Source organism: Drosophila novamexicana, unplaced genomic scaffold (assembly GCF_003285875.2).
Source record: "Drosophila novamexicana strain 15010-1031.04,08,12 unplaced genomic scaffold, DnovRS2.1 tig00000877-arrow-arrow-pilon, whole genome shotgun sequence".
NCBI lineage: Eukaryota > Metazoa > Arthropoda > Insecta > Diptera > Drosophilidae > Drosophila > Drosophila novamexicana.
The window spans coordinates 1,943,623-1,962,162 of NW_020824831.1; the positions used below are offsets into that span (position 1 = coordinate 1,943,623).

Consider the following 18,540-nt stretch of genomic DNA (forward strand, 5'->3'; position numbering starts at 1 on the left):
TTCTTGTATTAATGTTTTCTCTTCAAAAATGTATCAATCTAAGAATGGAATTAAGCACACAACTTTTTGGCAACTATATTGCTTAAGCCGCGGATTGAGAGTTCAATTTTCGACCCATTTTCCGCCAGTGGAAACATTATATGGATATTGGAAAATAAATTTTAGGTCCATCGAATTCAGAACCAAAATTTGGAATCCACTCTAATCCCATGAAACATTAAACTGAAAAATAGTCTTTCGTTCCGTTCAGTTTTATGCAACCGCCTATTTACCACAATTACAAGGGAAATTTCTAAAATCGGCGAACCTCATATTTATTTAGTTTTAACTTAGTAAAAATAAGTTGAAGCTGACTGTTTGAAACTTGAAAATCTAAAAAATCACTTAACCCATTTTCAAAAAGTTTTGGGAAAAGGGTTTCAAATGAATGTTCACAAATATTCTTATTATCTTTGAGCTTATGGGATAAATTTCCCATTCAGGACGATCTGTATATATATATTTATATATAAAGCATCAAGCATAGTAAGCATCAAGATATGCATAATGTATAACCATATACGGAAAACAACCCATCGTTAGATATATCATCAATAAGTGTCAAACTCAAAGGGGGCGAAATATTTGTGGACACCAATTAGGGGCTTACAGTTCGTGTCCTTGTGGAAAGCATTCCGCAGACCTGAGGCAACAGAAACAATTTGTAATCCGTTGTGTTAACAATGTCACCCATAAATTTCCATTGACCTCTATAGCCCCGCAAGAATATCAGTGTGCCCAGTCGTCGACAGAGGCCCAACAGCCTCCCGCCCTGCAGCGAGTGAATTATGCAAGTAGCGTGATAAAAGCAAAGCCGGGCAAACTAAATTTATTGATGCCAAGCATTCATTAGCATCCGAATGGGAAGACCGCCAACTTGAAGTCGGAGATGGGGCCGTACGCGAATGAGAACGCGAACGAACTCATTAATAGCTCGAGACCCAGGCACAGCTATTGCCGCAGCCACAGCCTCAGTCATGCTCTCGACTGACAGCCCGGTCAATGGGCGGGCCATGGCGCTGAATAAATAACAAAGTGACAACCACAAAAAACAACCGCGCCGGTGATGGAACAAAGCTTGACGCTAGAAACAGAACTTGGTAGAGAGGCGACAGCGACAGTCGCTGCAACGAGGGGAAGGACAACTGTAGTGGCAACAGTAACAGCAACAGCAAGACAAGAAAAAGTCCAATAATTGAGCTCACAAATCACAGGACGGAGCAGGAGTCGCAGTCGGAGGCGTATGTGGAGCCAAAGCCAAAGCATCAGCGCACCAATGAACACGAACCAAGTAAATTGAGATTCTTTAAATTTATGCACATATTTTTTTCAGCATCAGCCAGCGACTGTCGAACTCCGAAGTACGTGGAGCCACTTAAGCTCCTCGCTCTTAGCCCCATTCTCGCCGTCTGCGCCTCGGGTCGGCACTCAAAGAACACCAGACGACTGCAGCAAATCTGCAAACCAACCGACAACAGGCGCCCTCGATAGCTCAGTTGGTTGGCTCTGGCTGGTTGGCCATTTAGATTGTTAGCCAGCTGGATGACGATGTGGATGTAGATGTGTGCATGCAGTATATTGATGGACCACAGCAAATTGGCTACTCGGTGCCCAATACTATGGGACAAATGCGGCAAAATAATTTTAGTATCATTTTTTTAAATATATAAGATACAATCCAAGCTAAACATAAAACTGGGGTGACCCAGCCTTGCCTGGCTCAAGTAAATATCTTTTAATGTCAAACTCATAAATGTTTAATTGAAGTTGTTTACATAATAATAGTAAAATTGAACTAAGCATAAGTTAAAAAAAAAAATATCACCCATTTCCTGTTCGTAAAAATTTCAAATCTTTCCTTATAGCTGTACACCTCAATTTGCACATAGCGAACACGATATCTGGTATCACCCATCGTTCACCCAGGAGGGTCGAAGTAGATTTATTTAAAAAAAGATAGCCTTTTACAATCCTAATACCTAACCTAATAAAATATTTTCTACTTGCTAGCTCTAACAATTTGGGCTCAGCTGTAATATACAGTTTTCAAGGTATAGATATGTGGAAGTCTAGCGACTCTTTCACTATTATTTTTATCAGAAGAACATTCTTGCCTCAAATGTACAATAAGAAATGAATATTTGTTCATTTAAACTACAAATCGAAATATATTTTGTGTTTTCTAACGAATAAACAAGTCAGCATTGTTGGCAAAACAAAAGAAAAGTTAAAATTATTATATTGTTTTGTTTTATTTATCGCTTTTTGCTTTGCAATGATAAAAATTGACAATTGCTGCTCAGGCACCAAAGCACCACAGGCCCTAAGATCAAAGCGCTTTTATATGGCTTCATTGTTTTCCCCTACTTGAAGTTCGAATTTTCTAAAAGCTTGTCAGTCAGTCAGATAAATCTTTAACTTATAAAGATATAGATTACTTCATGCTTTATCCAATTAGATTGGAAATATGTCTAGTTTGATTGACACAGCGGCCATCATATTTCAACAACTTGATATTGATAATTTTGAGCTTATAGAATTTAAGTGCAAAAGAAACTCCACTTCACATTAAATAAATACGTCAATACATTCATGGCAATTGTACCACCTGCACTCTTCGTTTGTGCTGCTCCTTGCTTTGGATAGCTAACTCTGAATTAGCTTATATGTGGAGTACTCATTTATTTTACATTCCAAGCTCAAAATTATTTTACCAAACTTCATCCACTGTGCAATCGTGCTCATGACTAGCTCAACTTTTTCTATCCGGTATACTCGAGAACGAAATGTAAAAAACATACAAGAAAATGAGAGAAAATAAAACAAATGAAAAACAGCAGCATACACCGACAAATATGTTGGCAGCCAAGGCTTCGTCTACATCTGTCCCGTCTGTATGTTGTAGCTGCAGCTTGGCAATCTGCCATCATATGACATAAATCCCCTATGATAAAACCTACGATTGCTCCCTAAAGTTCTTGCCTCTCTCCAAGCCACACAATTTTCAGTTACGTCAGGACGAGCACCAGGCGAACAGCGCTTCGGGCTGAGGGTTGATAGTGGGTACTTCTAGTTTGCTCCCCCAACTATGTTCATTATATAAATTTTTTAAAAATATTGCGCTGCCCTGACGAGCCACGAAGTTTTGTCCATAAACAACGCAAAGTTAGCTTATTCCACAAATGGCAATTCCTATGCCAATTGGATGCAGCTCATCTTAAATTTCACTCATAGTTGGTATACAAAGGCGGGTTCATTGCACGACTTCTGCTCACCAATCATCACTCATAACTCACAATGCACAATCGCCTTCATTGTAATGTCGCTTCGTAGTTAGCCAAGTAGTTTTTGTTGCAACATAATTGGACCCTTAACACGAAGAGCATGCAAATTTAACGGTCAGCTCTGAAGTTTGTTTTTATCTTAAGGGTTAATTTGTTAGAGCGAGAGCATTAATCCATGAATTGCGCAGAATTTTATTCGCTTTGTTGACAAGCAATCTATGTACGTACCGAGTAATTGTGTAAGTCGGAGTAAAATAAAAAATAGTTTCAATTTATGTTTTTGCCGACCTTAAAACAAAATTCAACATTTTTTGTATCTTTTGTAAGTGCATTAAAAAATGTATATAAATGTGCCGACACACACCCATAATGTTTTTTTGTGTTTCGTGAAAATGTGCCCTAGGCACACCCACACAGACGCGCACACATAGACACATATACAAGCAACGTTTTATTTTATTCTTATGCGGCCGCAGTATTTTCGGCCTAGAATATAAATTAAATTCCACAACATCAGCAGAGGAATATGGTACAATAACAAGAAAAAAGAACAGATTTTTTTTATCCTCAGCCCCTCGTCAAATGCCCGTCTGTCTACCCATTCTTTCGGCCAAGATTTTACTCTGCATTAATATGAGGCGTCGTCTTGGGTTGGGGTTGGCTTGGTTTGTGCATCCGCAGGGAGGTTAAGGCAGCTCGGCTGGCCGCCTATATCAATGGCCGCCGCTTTGCCTCGCGAGAGTTGTGCTCTCCCTCCAACCAACGGAGCGAGCGAAAAGGATGCACAGTGTGTGCGACTTGAGTGGCGTGTAAGCAATATGTATGTGTGCATGGATAAGCCTCAACAGAAGTACAGTGGTTGTTAATGCTTCAATTCGAAATAGGTATTTAATTTTGGGGCCTAGCTGTTAAGCCATAAAGGTCAGCTGCTTGGTTCGTGGTGATTGCAAGTTTTGCAGATATTCACAGTTTTATCCGATGTTTCTGCTGCAGTTATTGTATGAAATTTGGGCACACCTCAAAATGTTGATTAAAATAAATGAAAGTTACTTCAAATTCGCAGCAGCACGAATACACAACTGTGTCAAGTTTAATCATTGAACAGCTGGAAATACTTGGCTCGTCTGGCCTCTTGCACTGACAAGTAATAATTCATTTTTACGATTGCTCTTCCAAAAATCCACAGCTCGACCTCTTGTCGTTAAAGATAGAAGAAAGGGCCAATTGGTAATACCTTCTGCTGCTTAATAGACTTTGGTTCATTGGGCACAGGAGCTAAGGAGCAACCCTTTGCACAAGGCGGCCCTCTAATTGCGCATCTCTAATGTAATTAAGGAGCCCAAGAGCCCTCCTGAGGCGGTACGCCTGGCTGATGCTAATTTCGCTGCAAAATTACTGAAATTAATTTAATTCCGCTTTGCAATTGGCAGCTCGAAATGCTGATTAAAATTTCAAATGAGCTCCGAAAAAAAAAACAAGAATGAAACGCATACTTTTTGGTACCGCAACCGACCAAAGTTTTATTTACCAGCTTTGGTCGTTACACAGGTATGCATATTTACATACAAAAGTCTAAACTTTAAAATTAACTATTGTCATAAGTATGCATTAATATATCTAAAATACAAATCTGAAAGACAACAGTGCATAATAACACTGTATCTTTATAGAGTATTTTCGAATTATTAGTCGAATTCAGATGGTGTACACATTGGCAGCCATCCACTGCAGACGTAATTTCGTTATTTATTTAAAAGATCATCGACATGGCAAGCCAGAAACTTGCTTCTCATTCCATTACTTGCTACCGGTTCATTTCGCTTGTTGCCGAAGATACATTGATATGTGTACATATGTATGTACACATGTACGAATGTATTTATACAATTTCGACATTGTTTAACCAAATTTCAGACGCATTCCGTGCGCTTTGGTCTCTATGACTCGTTTAAACAAAAATGATTAGGAAATTATAAACAAAAATCGATTTTAGATGGCTTTGAACTGAAATTGCAGAAGTTCTCTAAAAATAGAGTTGCGGATTGCGAAGCAGTACAAATTAATCAAATGTATTTAATAACTAATCTCAAATGAAAATTAAAACTAGCTTAGGTTTGATTTTAATCTAATTTAAGATTAATCAGACTTAAAAGAGGAACTGTATATAGTTTTTAGGTGGTGCAACCGTGGAAAGCTTGTCCGCGAAGACAATCTGATTGTTAAAATATTTGAATGCATATCGAATACGCCGAATAAAAGGGGATGATAACTTTTCAACTGAAACAAACAACAAAAGAACAAATCGATTTTATTTAAAGAAAAAGCCTCAAGTTCTATTCAAACATATACATATTTATACGGACAGCTGTGATTGAAGCAATAGGTAATAATACAGCCATTAGATACATCCATTTTTAAAACTCGAAGAAGAAGTAGATCTCTCATAGAAGAAGATCTCGAATCCCATAAAAATATATATATTCTTGATCATAATCAACAATTTTTCTGTTTTTGCAAGTATCTGCACTAAACGAGCTTGACAATTCTCAACGCATATCGTCAAAGCTGTAGTCAATACGCCTACAATGAATCTTAAGCTCTTTTTCTTTATTCCGGAATTCGTATATAAGTATAGACACACTCTATGAAGTATCAACCCACATCGGGAACATGGCTGCTTAACTATTAACCAAACTCTTTTTAAATATAATTGACGGCTATGACAGCAAATACAAAAAATATATAATATAAAAGTCGAAATTGACTTCAAATATAGATAAAACGCGCGTAAAAAGTTTTACGGGTTAACTGACACCTAACTAGAAGTATTCAGTGTCAATATATGTATCAAACAATTAAAAAGTTGGCAGGCTTCAGGTCCGGGCTGGTTTAAATAAAACAATAAAAACTATTTTAATGTATTTTGCTTCCAATATATTTCGGTTGCACATCGGCAAACCGTCTTCAGGGCAATTATTTTACACGTCTGCGCTTTTTGAACTGGAGATTCAAAGATATTTTGAATTTGTTTATCCTTAATGTTTTGCTTATCTCTTAATTAAATGTTTGGTTAAGAGATAAAGGATGGCAAACTTGAGTGTAAAATAACTTGCATTCCAAGTACACACTTTATTTGGATCGAATTAATTAATAGTTACAACAGGCCTATAGAAGTTTTCTTATGAGTCAAAGTGTGGCATATTTAATTTGAGCATTATCTGCGAAGAGGGAAGAACGGAAAAGCGTTTAATTAAAAGCAAAAACACTGGCGAATTGCGACCACAAATAAAGCAACCAATTGAAGCGGGTGTGGATAAAGCTTAAGGAAACAACAACCGGAAAGAACTCGGGAGTTCAGACCGCACGCAAGCCCAAGCAAGCAAATAAACGAGGTATTTATTTATGTGGCTTCTAAAGACGACAACCATCTACCTCAGACAGATGTGCGGCAGGGGTATAGGCAGACGGGGCCACGGCCAGAGTAAAAGCTGACATTGCTCGTGTTAATTTGAGTGGACGGAGGGGAAGCAGCTTACATAATTGACTGACGGGATAATTTACTTCCGTGCACTTGCGTGTTTATTAAATTTCTAGGGTTGTATCCCAGCATTGATTCAGAAAACAAAACCGCAGCCGTAGCTGTAGGTCGAGCTGAAGCAGTGTGACAATGACATTGGCAATACGATAAACTGGGGCGAGCCATACGTTGATATTTCGTAACCACATGTAGTTACATGTATTCCTCATTAGTTGCCCAGCTCGAAGTCGTGACTGGCTTTGGCGACAGCTTTTAATTGAATGAAAAAGAACAATGGCACAAAATGAACGGACAACTAAAAAAATTGATAAAAAATATACGATTTATATTAAATGACAGAAACTTAGTCAAATACAGTTGTTGCCCAGTTTAAATATAAGTTCTAAACACAAATTAATGATTTCCTTTTTGTAGAATTTAAATGTTTCCCATAATTATACCTTGTTCCGATTAATGTTATAAAAATAAGGTTAAAAAAAAGCAAGTTTTCATTTTATTGGCTTTGTGCCGAGCAGCATCCATTGTTCTCCTCGCATTGCTAAACTTGTACCTGGAGTTTGGGATGAAAGTATGGGCCGACGCTTTCGAACCAAAGGCTTTGCGAGTCACGTTCGTCAGCCAACCCATTTAGTTAGTTAAACGATGAGGGTTGTACCTGCCGCCATCGTTATCCCCATCCTGGCCTCCGCCCTAATGGAATCGGCAGGACTAGCCATGCACCACACACAGAGCAACCACCCTGAGCTGCAGATTCGCACAAGTTGATACTTGGCTGCTCACTGGTGGGCTGGTGGGCTGGTGGGCTGCTTAGTCTGTGGATGGCTATGCTCGATTGATGGAAATCTTTGAGCGCAGCTACATATGAAAACACGTTCCAGAGCTTATCGTCAGGATATGGAAATTTCGCCATTTATTTGATCAACTTTTGCCTTTTTCATATTGAGTCGGCATTTGGCTAGGCGAATGTGAAAAATAAATGGCAAAAGGTACAAAAACTCGTGCCCAACTATTTCATATGCCACACGCATTGCTATTGCCTCGGGATTGTAATTTAGCAAAAATCATGTTGGCAAATAAAAACGGAAACATAATAAGAAAGTTGTGCGGCTTAAGGGCTGAAGTCTGTGTTGTATCTTCTAGATGCACCTGCGCCACACTTTAAATTGATAGTTCGCCTGATGCCATATATTGTTACTTTTATTTCGTTCATTTATATATATATTGGCATGTGGGATAGACTTACCCGTAACAGCTGTCGTCCAAAGTCTCGTCTCTTCAGGGGGTCCTGTAAAAAAAATCCACCTAAAATGAAATGGAGAACAAGGCAATTAATTAAATAACCTATTTAAGCTTATAGCATTTTTATATTTTTTTTATTAAATAAAATTAAATTGCTGGTAATGTCTTTTTTCTGGAGCAAATGCTTAATACAATTATAATTTAATTAAATTAATATGTTTTAAATGTGATCTAACTTATCCAAGATTATAACTCGTCGAAATTATTTATAGATATATATATTTTTAAAATGAGTCTAAAACAGTTCGGATATGTCTGTCATGGTAGAACGGGAAAATTTTCGAGCTGATGGAAAAGTTAAAACGAGAGAAACAATTAGTTCAGGAAAGCCAGGTAAAACAGCCTTGTATTAACATAGTTATCCCCTTGGAATTTTGCCGATTATACATTTTAAATAATTAAATTTAATTTAATCAAGATATACAAATATATGTAATTGCGATCATTAGGAAAGCTTCATCTTAAAATTCAGTTGTCTGTGAATGCTTTTATCACACATCACTTAACACAAATTTACGAGAGTGGATCTCTCGCCCCATTACCTCACACATGGGCATCATCATACAAAACGCCTTTAAAGAAAGGAAGAACAGAAGAAAGGTGGCGAAATTTAAATACCCTTCCAGACATACGGCAGATGTGAGGAAAACTTTCCTTTTTGTTGAAACTATATATGATACAATAGACCAATCATTTTCCTGACTTCAAAATTCGATAAATAAAGGCACGATAAGGCCCGTAAAAAAGGTACGTCAAAAAGCATTTATTGTATTTCTATGTGTTAAATAATTACTTTGAAAATGTTTTTTTTTTTGCTTGAAGGCTGGGCTATTTAAAAATTTGTATAGCTAGCCCCTTAATTTTCTACTGACCCTTGCTAACGAAACTAACCTTTGTACTGTGTGCAAAGTTTTCTGACGTATTCTTACGGTTTTAAACTGGCAGATCAGTTTGCGCAGATAGATAGACGGGAATATCTATATCGAGTGAGCTGTCGATGTGGTAGCAAATATACATATATACATTTTGGGTTTTGACATATACGAATGGGACATGTTTCGAAACAAAATTAAAACACCCATTGCAAGGGTAACCCTTTCGTTGCAAGAGCGCCATTGAATTTAAATAAATTTGAAAGACGTGGGCAGATTTATGCCGGAACACGCTCCTCATTATTATTTCACGCTTATCATTTTATTTCATTTTTCCATAGTCCTTGCGCGCTCCTCTTTAGGGCGAGATGTGGCGAATATGTCCGCTGTCTTGTTTGCGGAAAAAATGGAATACAATAAGTTTATAGTTGGTTTCCTGGCTGGGATCGGGCAGGAGCGATACAAAAAAATGTTTTTATATTGATGTGGGCAAAATGTAGTTGAGTGCGTCGCTGATGCATTCATATCCCATTGGGTCCAGTTCTGTGCCGCACACTTGTGTCCCTGTGCTGCCGTGCGCTCCATTACTCGCCGCTTATTTGATTACGACGTCGCGACGCGTTGCGATGGCCACACTTGTCACACCCCATCCCCACACTCTTAGCATGCTTGCGTTACTTTTATAGGTCATATGGTGGCCCTTTGGCCTGGAGATGCCTTCAACCCCACCCGTTCCGATTATTCTCCTCGAAAGCAGTGTGAGCTCACAGTAGCCATCGTCGTCGCCGTCGAATGGTCGCTTGTTTGTCTATTTGTTTGTTCATCAGACTCCCGACCACCCAACCACCCAACCACCCATCCACCTAACCACCCGGGCGTAGCGCATAACAAACAAGAACGAGCAATTGACCAGCACAGGGCTTCCAAAGCATCCATCTATATTCATCCCGCTCCATTTCTATTCAACGACGTCATCATATTTTTTCATACGAGTGTGTATCATTTTTCCGGCTGCTTTTTGGCAAACTTTTTAGCTGTGTTGTTTCTCTTGCTGCTGCTCGGTTATAGTTTATTAGTCAAATATAGTGCCCAACTTTAACTCACCGGCCTTACCATATTCCCCAATGGAATATGCTCGTGTGCATAAATTCTAGTTAAGTATTCCCCAGACTGTGCCAGGAACATGGTCGCATGCAAGGAACACTTATCCCGTATTACTCTAGCAGCTGTATATGACAGAGTCGGCTGTCTGCCGTCTAATTTCGCTCGGACCTCCTGCTCCTGTCTTAGATTTAGCACTTTGTTTTTTCGCGTCTGTGTCTGGCTTCCAAATTGGTTACATTTTCATAATGAGGCAGCTCGAGCCTGACAACCAATTATCACATCGGGCCGGGAATTGACTAAGTCCGTTTACGTTTGAATGTGTAGCTGGCGATATGGAAATACCATAAAACTTCTTCAAACGCCATAGTCCAAGACCGCCAAACTTTTTCTCATTAGTATTTTCCATTTCCAGAAGATTAGCAGCCAAAGAAAAGATTGACCACGTTGCCCTCTCTTGGCGTTGATTTCTTGAAATTACTCTTGTTCAGACATATTTATGACCGATGCTATCGAAATGGGTGCCAAGACTGCTGACCTAATTGGATATTCGATGAATGAAGAACCAATGGGTTTCAAAACCCATCTATAGGTTTCTTTAAAATGAGAGCTTCAATTACATTGGTATGCCCAATCTGAATTCCAAAATAAATATAGTCATGATCAAATCGTTTCAAATTAAAATAAATATGAAGCTTCTGTTCCTTGTGTGGTCAATTGACTCATGGCAGAATTTCTTGGGCATTACGACAATATTCAAGTGAAGTTGTGAATTTCAACAAATTCAAAAAACTAAATACATCAGAGACTTTTGAGTAATAGGAAAATACATGTCTGTTATACATTTACCGTACAAACACGAAACGTATACTTTCCGTGCAGATCTACCTGATGTACACTCGACGACACCCGCTGTGGAAGTAGAACTTCCCTGCCAGGCTCTAGCGGCGCACAGCAGCTGCGAAAGGGTTCCGACTCCGTATGCCTGTACTCTTGTGCCGCTCCAAATACAATTACTAAATGCAGAAAACCAAGAAATTTTCGTCAAAAAATGAAGCGTCTCTAATGTTCCAGGAACCACGACGTCGCCGTTGTTGCTTTTGTTTTCATGACTGAAAAGTGAAAGTACGAACCGCGCGTAGCCTCCGTTTATGACAGCCATAAAAACTGCAATTTTCTAGCTGAATTTTTTCCGTTCTCTGTTCTCCGTCTCAATTGGTTTTCAGCGAAGGGGTTAAAAGAATGGCCGCTTGGTGGTCTGCGATCTGCCTACTTCTGTCGCTGCCTGTGGCTCTATATATGGGCCATGCACCCGTGGACCACATGCTGCCGGGCAGCACAAATATTTGCAATCGCCAGCTGCATTTGTTTTCAGAGACACTCTTTGTTATGTCAATTGACTGCCGTCTGTCTGCGAAATTGATTTTATAGACCAATCGCCTAAGAGCTCCTCAACTACATTTTTAGTAATGGCCTGGGTCCAGCTAGAAGTTCCGCATTGAAGCTTCAAATTATATATGTTATGGAGAGCCCTACTCTTAACTCTGCAGGGCGGATCAACGAACCCAAAACTGCAGATGTCGCTGTAAAAGCTGTCCAATACTTCCTCAAAAAAACCACAAATGCTTCTTTTCATATTTTATCATTTTTTTTTTTAATTTCAAGTAAAAATGCTCCACTGGTGCATCGCAGGAGGTGTAGCAGTCCCCAGCGGCAATGGCTCACTGCTGGACGCAGTTCGCTGCAACAGTAAAATGCATAAATTGCAACTTTGGCAAAGCCGATTAGCTGGCCAATCGGGGGAAACGGGTTTTGTGTATGGAATTATAATAAATATTGCAATCGTATCGCCACACCCGTTGCCAGCAAATGGGCCATGCATACGTATATACTTTACTTAAAGACTGAAACTTAAGTCCTTAAAAGAACCTATTCTATTTAAAAAAAAGTGTCGATTAGATGCGTCTCTGAATAATAACTTTATTGTACAATTCTTTGATAGCGGCATTGCAAATATATATATAAGCTATGCATTCCTAACTACTTATAATAAAGATTTCGTTTTTATTTGCCGGAAATTCTTAGATATCGGTTACTATCTGGTATTTGAAAAAAGTATAATGGTTGATAACAAAGAATATAAATATATATGTTCATATAACAGAATAGATTTAGATATTTATACCATATAATCACAAATTTAAAAGCATTAAATTATCAATTTAAATTAGATTGTACCTCAAGGATTTATTTCGCACTATTTTTTGAGTCTCTTCAGTTCAAAGTATACAACTTTAACACTATGCTACATGCAAAATGATTAAATACTGTCCCCGACTGTTGTGTTGCACTGAAGGCTCTCATTGACGAAGACAATTTTTTTTATTTTTTGTATTTATATGGCAAAAGAAAGCTTTTCTCCCCGCAGAAAGTATAAACATTCCTGAACAGGAGACTGTCCATATGTGCGCCTTTCTGTCTGTGTCAATACGTTGATCTCGAAAACTTTATTTGGGTATAGAACAAAGCTAAAATGCTTGCAAGGTAACCCGGTGTAGGGTTTAGGCTATCTCCCTCTTCTACTTGGGTTTGCCTTTTTTACATATGAATTGTTTTATTTAAGCAAGTTCTCCCACTCCCCTAAAAAGTTGAAAAGAAAATTAAAAATAAGAAAAAAATATTTCTAAAAATTCAAGTTTTTAGAGCTGGAGCTATTAAGTTTGTGCACAGTCTTAGCTCCAAAAAAGTTCATTTTGCGACACAGTGTTATTTGAAAGGCAGTGCGCATGTGCGATTTGTCGCACTGCCGCATTTCATCATTTTATACAAGTATTTAGAAATGTGGGAGTGTGGGTGTGGGTGTGTGCAAAGGTTAAAGTGTGGTTGAACGAAATGCCAACCATATTGCAGCGATATCTTCAAATAGACTGGGACTCATCTGGATGAGCAAAGAGCGCGTCTGGCACCTTGTGCATGTGTATGTGTGTGCGTGCTGTCACGACGGCTACCGGCTCGAGAATAAATCCAAGTGCAGCTCTGCTATGGTATTTCGTAGCCCGTAGTGAGTACGTATACAAATAAGCGAGGGAGTGAGTGAGACGACACTACTGAACTGCATCCCAGGCAACAGCAATAGCGACGGCAACGGCAACGACAACGGCGGAAGCAATGGCATCCATGGCTGACAGCTGTGCAGTGGGTGCTGCAGCGATGTTGCTGCCTCACTTGGCTTTATGCACCGCAGATAAGCAGCAGCTCAGAGTTTGGCTTGGAGAATGACTTAAAACATTATTAAGGCAAATTCGTTCTCTGCATCAGCGAGCTTCGGTCACTTTAAAATGCAGCACGTTGAGGAATTAATTAGTTCAACTGCATTGTGAAAAGTTCCTTCTTTCGAAAAAACGTATGCAAATAGTAGACAAAATACAATTAAGACCTATCAAATGGGCTTTCAGGACATTAGTTGCAGCGGAAAATGATTTTGATTTATCGCTTGAAGTTTCAATATTTATGTCATAGGTGTTATGGCACTTTTATGTCTTTTTAAATTCATATCTCTTTTCGTCAGACTCAAATTAATCGAAATATTCATAACGATTATTAATTGCGCGCTCGGATTCAGACATTATTGGACCATTAATTACTAGCAAAACCAATAAGAGGAAAACTTATAATTCACATGAGGCTATATAGAAATGTGAATATAATTATATCTGTTAATTCAGTAATACTTGTGAACATGAAAACCGTTGGATGGTGCTAAATTTATCTTATAATTTACACATTAATATTCATAAACATTTGCTTATCAACGGATTTTTGCATTGTTTATATTAATTTGCCTTCTCCTGGATTAAACTGAAAGTAAGCATTTAAGTTTTAAGTCCTCTTTGGACTAGGCTCTAGTTTAGCTTTAGTTGCTGGTTCAAGATAAACATGGTCGCCTTTAATGTCTCAGAGCATAGCTTAATGATCAGACCTTCATAGGTAGTTGGCTTTGAGGTGCTGCTTGAGTGGTTTCTCTTTCATTATCTGCCTCTTGCAAAATGGTGCGTGCTTTGCTTTCAGCACATTTAGAAAATGTGGGCCCGACTCAAACTTAGAACCGACTGCGTGGGCGTTCTGGGTGGTTGGGTCTACGCTGGCACGTCTGAAGTTGGAGTGATTGGCATTGGTAAGGAATCTGCTGTGACTTTCAGTATTATTATTATTTATTTTTTCCTTGTCCCAAGTGGAATTCTTGGAACGTGATTTTCGGCGTTGTTGCCCTTTGTTTTTTTGTCGTCGTTGCACGCAAAATTATGATGCGAAACGAAAATGCGAACGAGTCAAGTACGAGTCGAGAATAAATGAGAAGTTGAAGTACAAAAATACAAAATATATATACCCTAGTATATAGTAGATGAACACCTAGGTGCAGAGCACGAGAACTACATACCAATACACACAAATACATATATTGTTCAACCGAGAGTACGTGTCTCATACTTAAAGCATTGGATTGGCGCAGATGGGGATGGCTAAGGACTGAATGAAATGGAAACAGCACAAATTGGCAACAGAAACAGCAAACACAATATCAACAACAACAGAACAACAAAGGAGCATGTCCATGATGATAATGGGATAATGGAATGGTGATGATAGTTTTGCTTTTGTTGTTTCCACTAGCAATGAGAGAAGAGAAATGGAAACTCAACGAAAATTTAACCGAAAAGGAAAAAACAACATACGCAACAGTATCACAAGCAAGAACGCTCTAGTCGGGGACTAGCCCGACTAGGAAGTGACCTGTAAAAGATTACTAAAAATCTTTTGAATTTATTGTCCGCTCATTATTAAATCTTCAGTTCTTAAGGATGCATTTAAAATTGAGCTCTTAATTCTTTTAAGTAAGGTGGATAAAGATATCCAAGCTATGACAATTTCTTTGTCTGTGTTTCTGTTATCTAATAAAATGGACCTGAAGCTTGATTTGGTATTCTTTATGAAGACGAAGATACCCTCTTCTGTCTCTTACATATGATGGCACAACTTAAATATATCACCCATTTTCAGAATGTACAGGGTATAGATACATCGAGTGAAGAAAAACACATAGGCAGAACGCCAGAAACCGAAATGGAAACTTAAGTAAATCGCTTCTAGACATTTCCCAGATACACACGCATTCCCATTTCACAATCTGTATGTATATATTTATGTCTTTGGCGGGTCACGTCAAATATATTTTAAGTTTCCCATTTTTCGTTTGCCTTTCCTTAGCTTTCTTCAACATTGAGTCTAGTGAAAATGTTTAATTTTATCATAGCAAATAAGTGAAAGAGACTGCAGAGAGAAAATAAGATTAATCCACGGTGAACTTCAAAAGCTTTCAACTAAATTAAATGATTTGGCTTTTGTACTTTTCATTTCAGCTGAACTGAAACAGAAAATAATTTAAGAAAAATACCTACATATATAGAGTTAATTGCAAAAATTGCGATTTGCTTTATCTAATTTATATTAATTCTTAATCAAATACCACAAGAAAGGAGTTTGAGCAGTTTTTAACGTAAGTCGTCGCAAATTGTCTGTTATATTCCATTATTACACGCTGACTGGGGATGTCAGGGATCTACCCATTGTATACTAAGATGCGAATGAGCTTCTTGATAAGGTAAATGGGATTAGTATAAAGTGTATGTTAGATGTGGCTATATTTAAATGGAATGCTAATAAGATACAATATCTTCAGTACATACTAAATGCCTTACAATCGCGGCCGCTACTTATGTTGACAGCGTAAATGAAATATGGCCGCAACGGAAATGCTAAATGGAAATTCATTCTCGATTACCATTCTGTCTGTCTATATATATCTGTGTGTGTGTGCATGTAGTGTGGCAAGCACCGGATAATATCAATCAGCGGACATTCTTCATTTTTGTTTACTCACTTCACCTGGCTGGGGCCTTTAGCTCGAGCTTCAAGCCATTGGCATGGCCGACATCTGTGCCTGCTGCCGTTCCTGGGTTGTTGTTGTTCTGCTTCTGTTTGTAGTATGTTTATTTGTTTTGAAATTAGTTGCACATTCACACTGCGGCCCGTAAGCCATTTTATTTGTTTCAACAGTACACGAGCCTACGAGCTATTTGTACGCCGAAGTTGAAGTTGAAGTTAAAGGCAAACTTATGCAGTAAATGCCGTCAAGTGGCTCAACAGTCAGAGCCACACACTCCAGAGTAAGATACATTCACAAATAAACATTGCCGCTGCTAACTATGCCCAGGCTTTCCTAGCCATTGCCAATGCCAATTAGCTACCGTTCTCTTGATTAGATTGTTGAGTGGAGCCCAAGAGGCCATGGTACCATGTCGGTAAAGTCAATCGATTGCCAATGCAATTCAAATCGGACGCAAGTGCACCGTGACCATTTCTATTAGACTCGGGCCCATTATAGATACGAGCGTCCAACAATCGGTGCATAGCATTTGGTATTTTAATTATAGAATACTAACCATGCTCAGTTTTATAATTTTGCAAGTTTCTATTTATCAAATGTAAGAGGCATAAAATATCAATTATAAATAAAATAATATTGACTTACAAATGGTATTCAGCCACATTTCTAGGGATGTTGCGAATGTTAGCTAGCTGCTTGATATGCAGGACTTGTTCAGGCTTGCATAGGAATAAGATAATCCTTACTCGTATTGGAAGATCTTGTTTTTAATCAAATGAATGTTACAAGAGATATTAGATTATATTATATTCGAATTCTGTGGAGAAGAACATTTATTTTTGAGGCAAAGTTTGATTGGATTGAACGAACTGCGGCTATACCTCAACTGTGATGAGAATATTTGAAAGGTATGCAGTCGATTTTCGCCCACTGTAATAAATACATTGAAGGCCACAACTGACAATCAGCAGCAACAATTGGCATTGTGTTTTACAGCAATAAAAATTATTCAAGAACGCAACAATATTAAGGAACAGACATATTTACTTGCCGCACAATGCCCCGCCCCGACACCGCCCCGCTCACCATCCCGTCCGGACGCACCTGTGCTGCGGAGACCGCAGGCGACGCCGCGAAGCTTTGTAATAAAAAAAAAAAAAACCAATTGTCATCACTTTTATGACCCGCTGCTGTTCTACACATTGAGACTCGCACTTGGACAGGAACTGGGATTGAGACCGAGACGGAGAAATTGTATGGCTATGGGCTCGCGATGGTTGCGTGTGTCGAAAAAGTCGTATATTAGGCAGCACCTTAAAAAGTTACTTGATCGCAATGCAAAGTTATGCGTTGAGCTGGCAGCAGTTTTCCAGCCAAATGAAAAGCCTACTGGAATTCAGAGTGGGGCTCAATACTTTTAATGGGCTGTCAAAATTATCATAAAACAATTAAATGCACTTCTCACTTGTGCCCCTAGGCAAGAGCTGAATCCACAACCTGAGTGAGTGCCCCTAAGGTAGATGCGTAAGTCCCATTTCCACTCGTCACCCTCCCCCGCCATGACTGGTTCTCGGACCAATCTGAATGCAATACCAATGGCCAATGCCCGTGCCACTTTTGCAGCCCCGAGCTCGCGCTCGTCTTCGGTTTAGTCTTCTCTACTGACACTAATTGGCTGCTTTATAGCCCAGTTAAATCGTAAAACTCAAAATTTATGTTTTGTCACTGAAACGATTATGACGTCCGTTCAAGCAGTCCACAACACAAGATTCGAGAACCAAATCCCGCTCGGGCCTGCCTGTCAATCTTGGTGAGGGGAAGTGCTTCCAATGAGCTTACGGTAGCTTTGCGCTTTATGCGATTTATGTCTTTACCCACAATATTTTGCAGCAATTTACAATTTGATTTCGGTTTTAAGTTCTCGTTCTGTTTATTTATCGCACTTTGCACATACTTAATTTTTTCCCTTTCCGACTTGTTTTATAGCTAACGACAATTTCCTCTAAGCGATGCAATCGCAACTGACGTCAGAGCTGCAAACAGAGATTCCCAGATTCAATAAACAACTAAACATTTTTATGACATGTAGATTCGAAAAAGTAGAAGTATGAATGATTATTCCTATTCAAATTTGCGTGAGTAAATAAATATCAAATTTAATGCCTTTTTAATTACAAATAAAAAAATCTACATATATTTCTGCACTCATTCATAAAGCATATCGCAAATATAATAATCATGTATTTACTGATTTTTTCATTTAGAAGATTAATTAATAAATTTGTGGGCTTTAACGAGCAATACATATGCATATATGTATATGTACTGATATATAAATATACCTACAGTCTGTTCTGGTATACAAATTTAGTTGTTCGGAACATTAAGGTCAAGCTGTGACGAATGAAATGCTGTTCCGACTGGGAATGCAAGTAGAAGTTCACACTTTATCACAAAATTATA

At 38.6% G+C, this 18,540-nt stretch overlaps 1 protein-coding gene across 16 annotated transcripts in view; it reads right to left on the bottom strand.

Moving 5' to 3' along the window:
• The window catches only part of LOC115764851, a 119,568-nt gene that overhangs the window by 68,279 nt on the left and 32,749 nt on the right, over nt 1–18,540 (bottom strand). For 9 of the 16 annotated variants that reach the window (XR_004018053.1, XR_004018052.1, XM_030708101.1 and 6 more), the window contains one exon: nt 8,105–8,163. Coding sequence is in view for 13 of the 16 variants with exons in the window: in XM_030708101.1 (XP_030563961.1) it covers nt 8,105–8,163 (59 nt within the window). In the remaining 3 variants the exon portion in view is untranslated. Of the gene's footprint in view, nt 1–6,494; nt 6,542–7,032; nt 7,111–7,784; nt 8,037–8,104; nt 8,164–13,890; nt 14,320–16,071; nt 16,663–16,722; nt 16,895–17,571; nt 18,111–18,540 lie in introns of those variants that run through there. The other 7 variants (XR_004018054.1, XM_030708112.1, XM_030708111.1 and 4 more) reach the window with 7 other exon arrangements.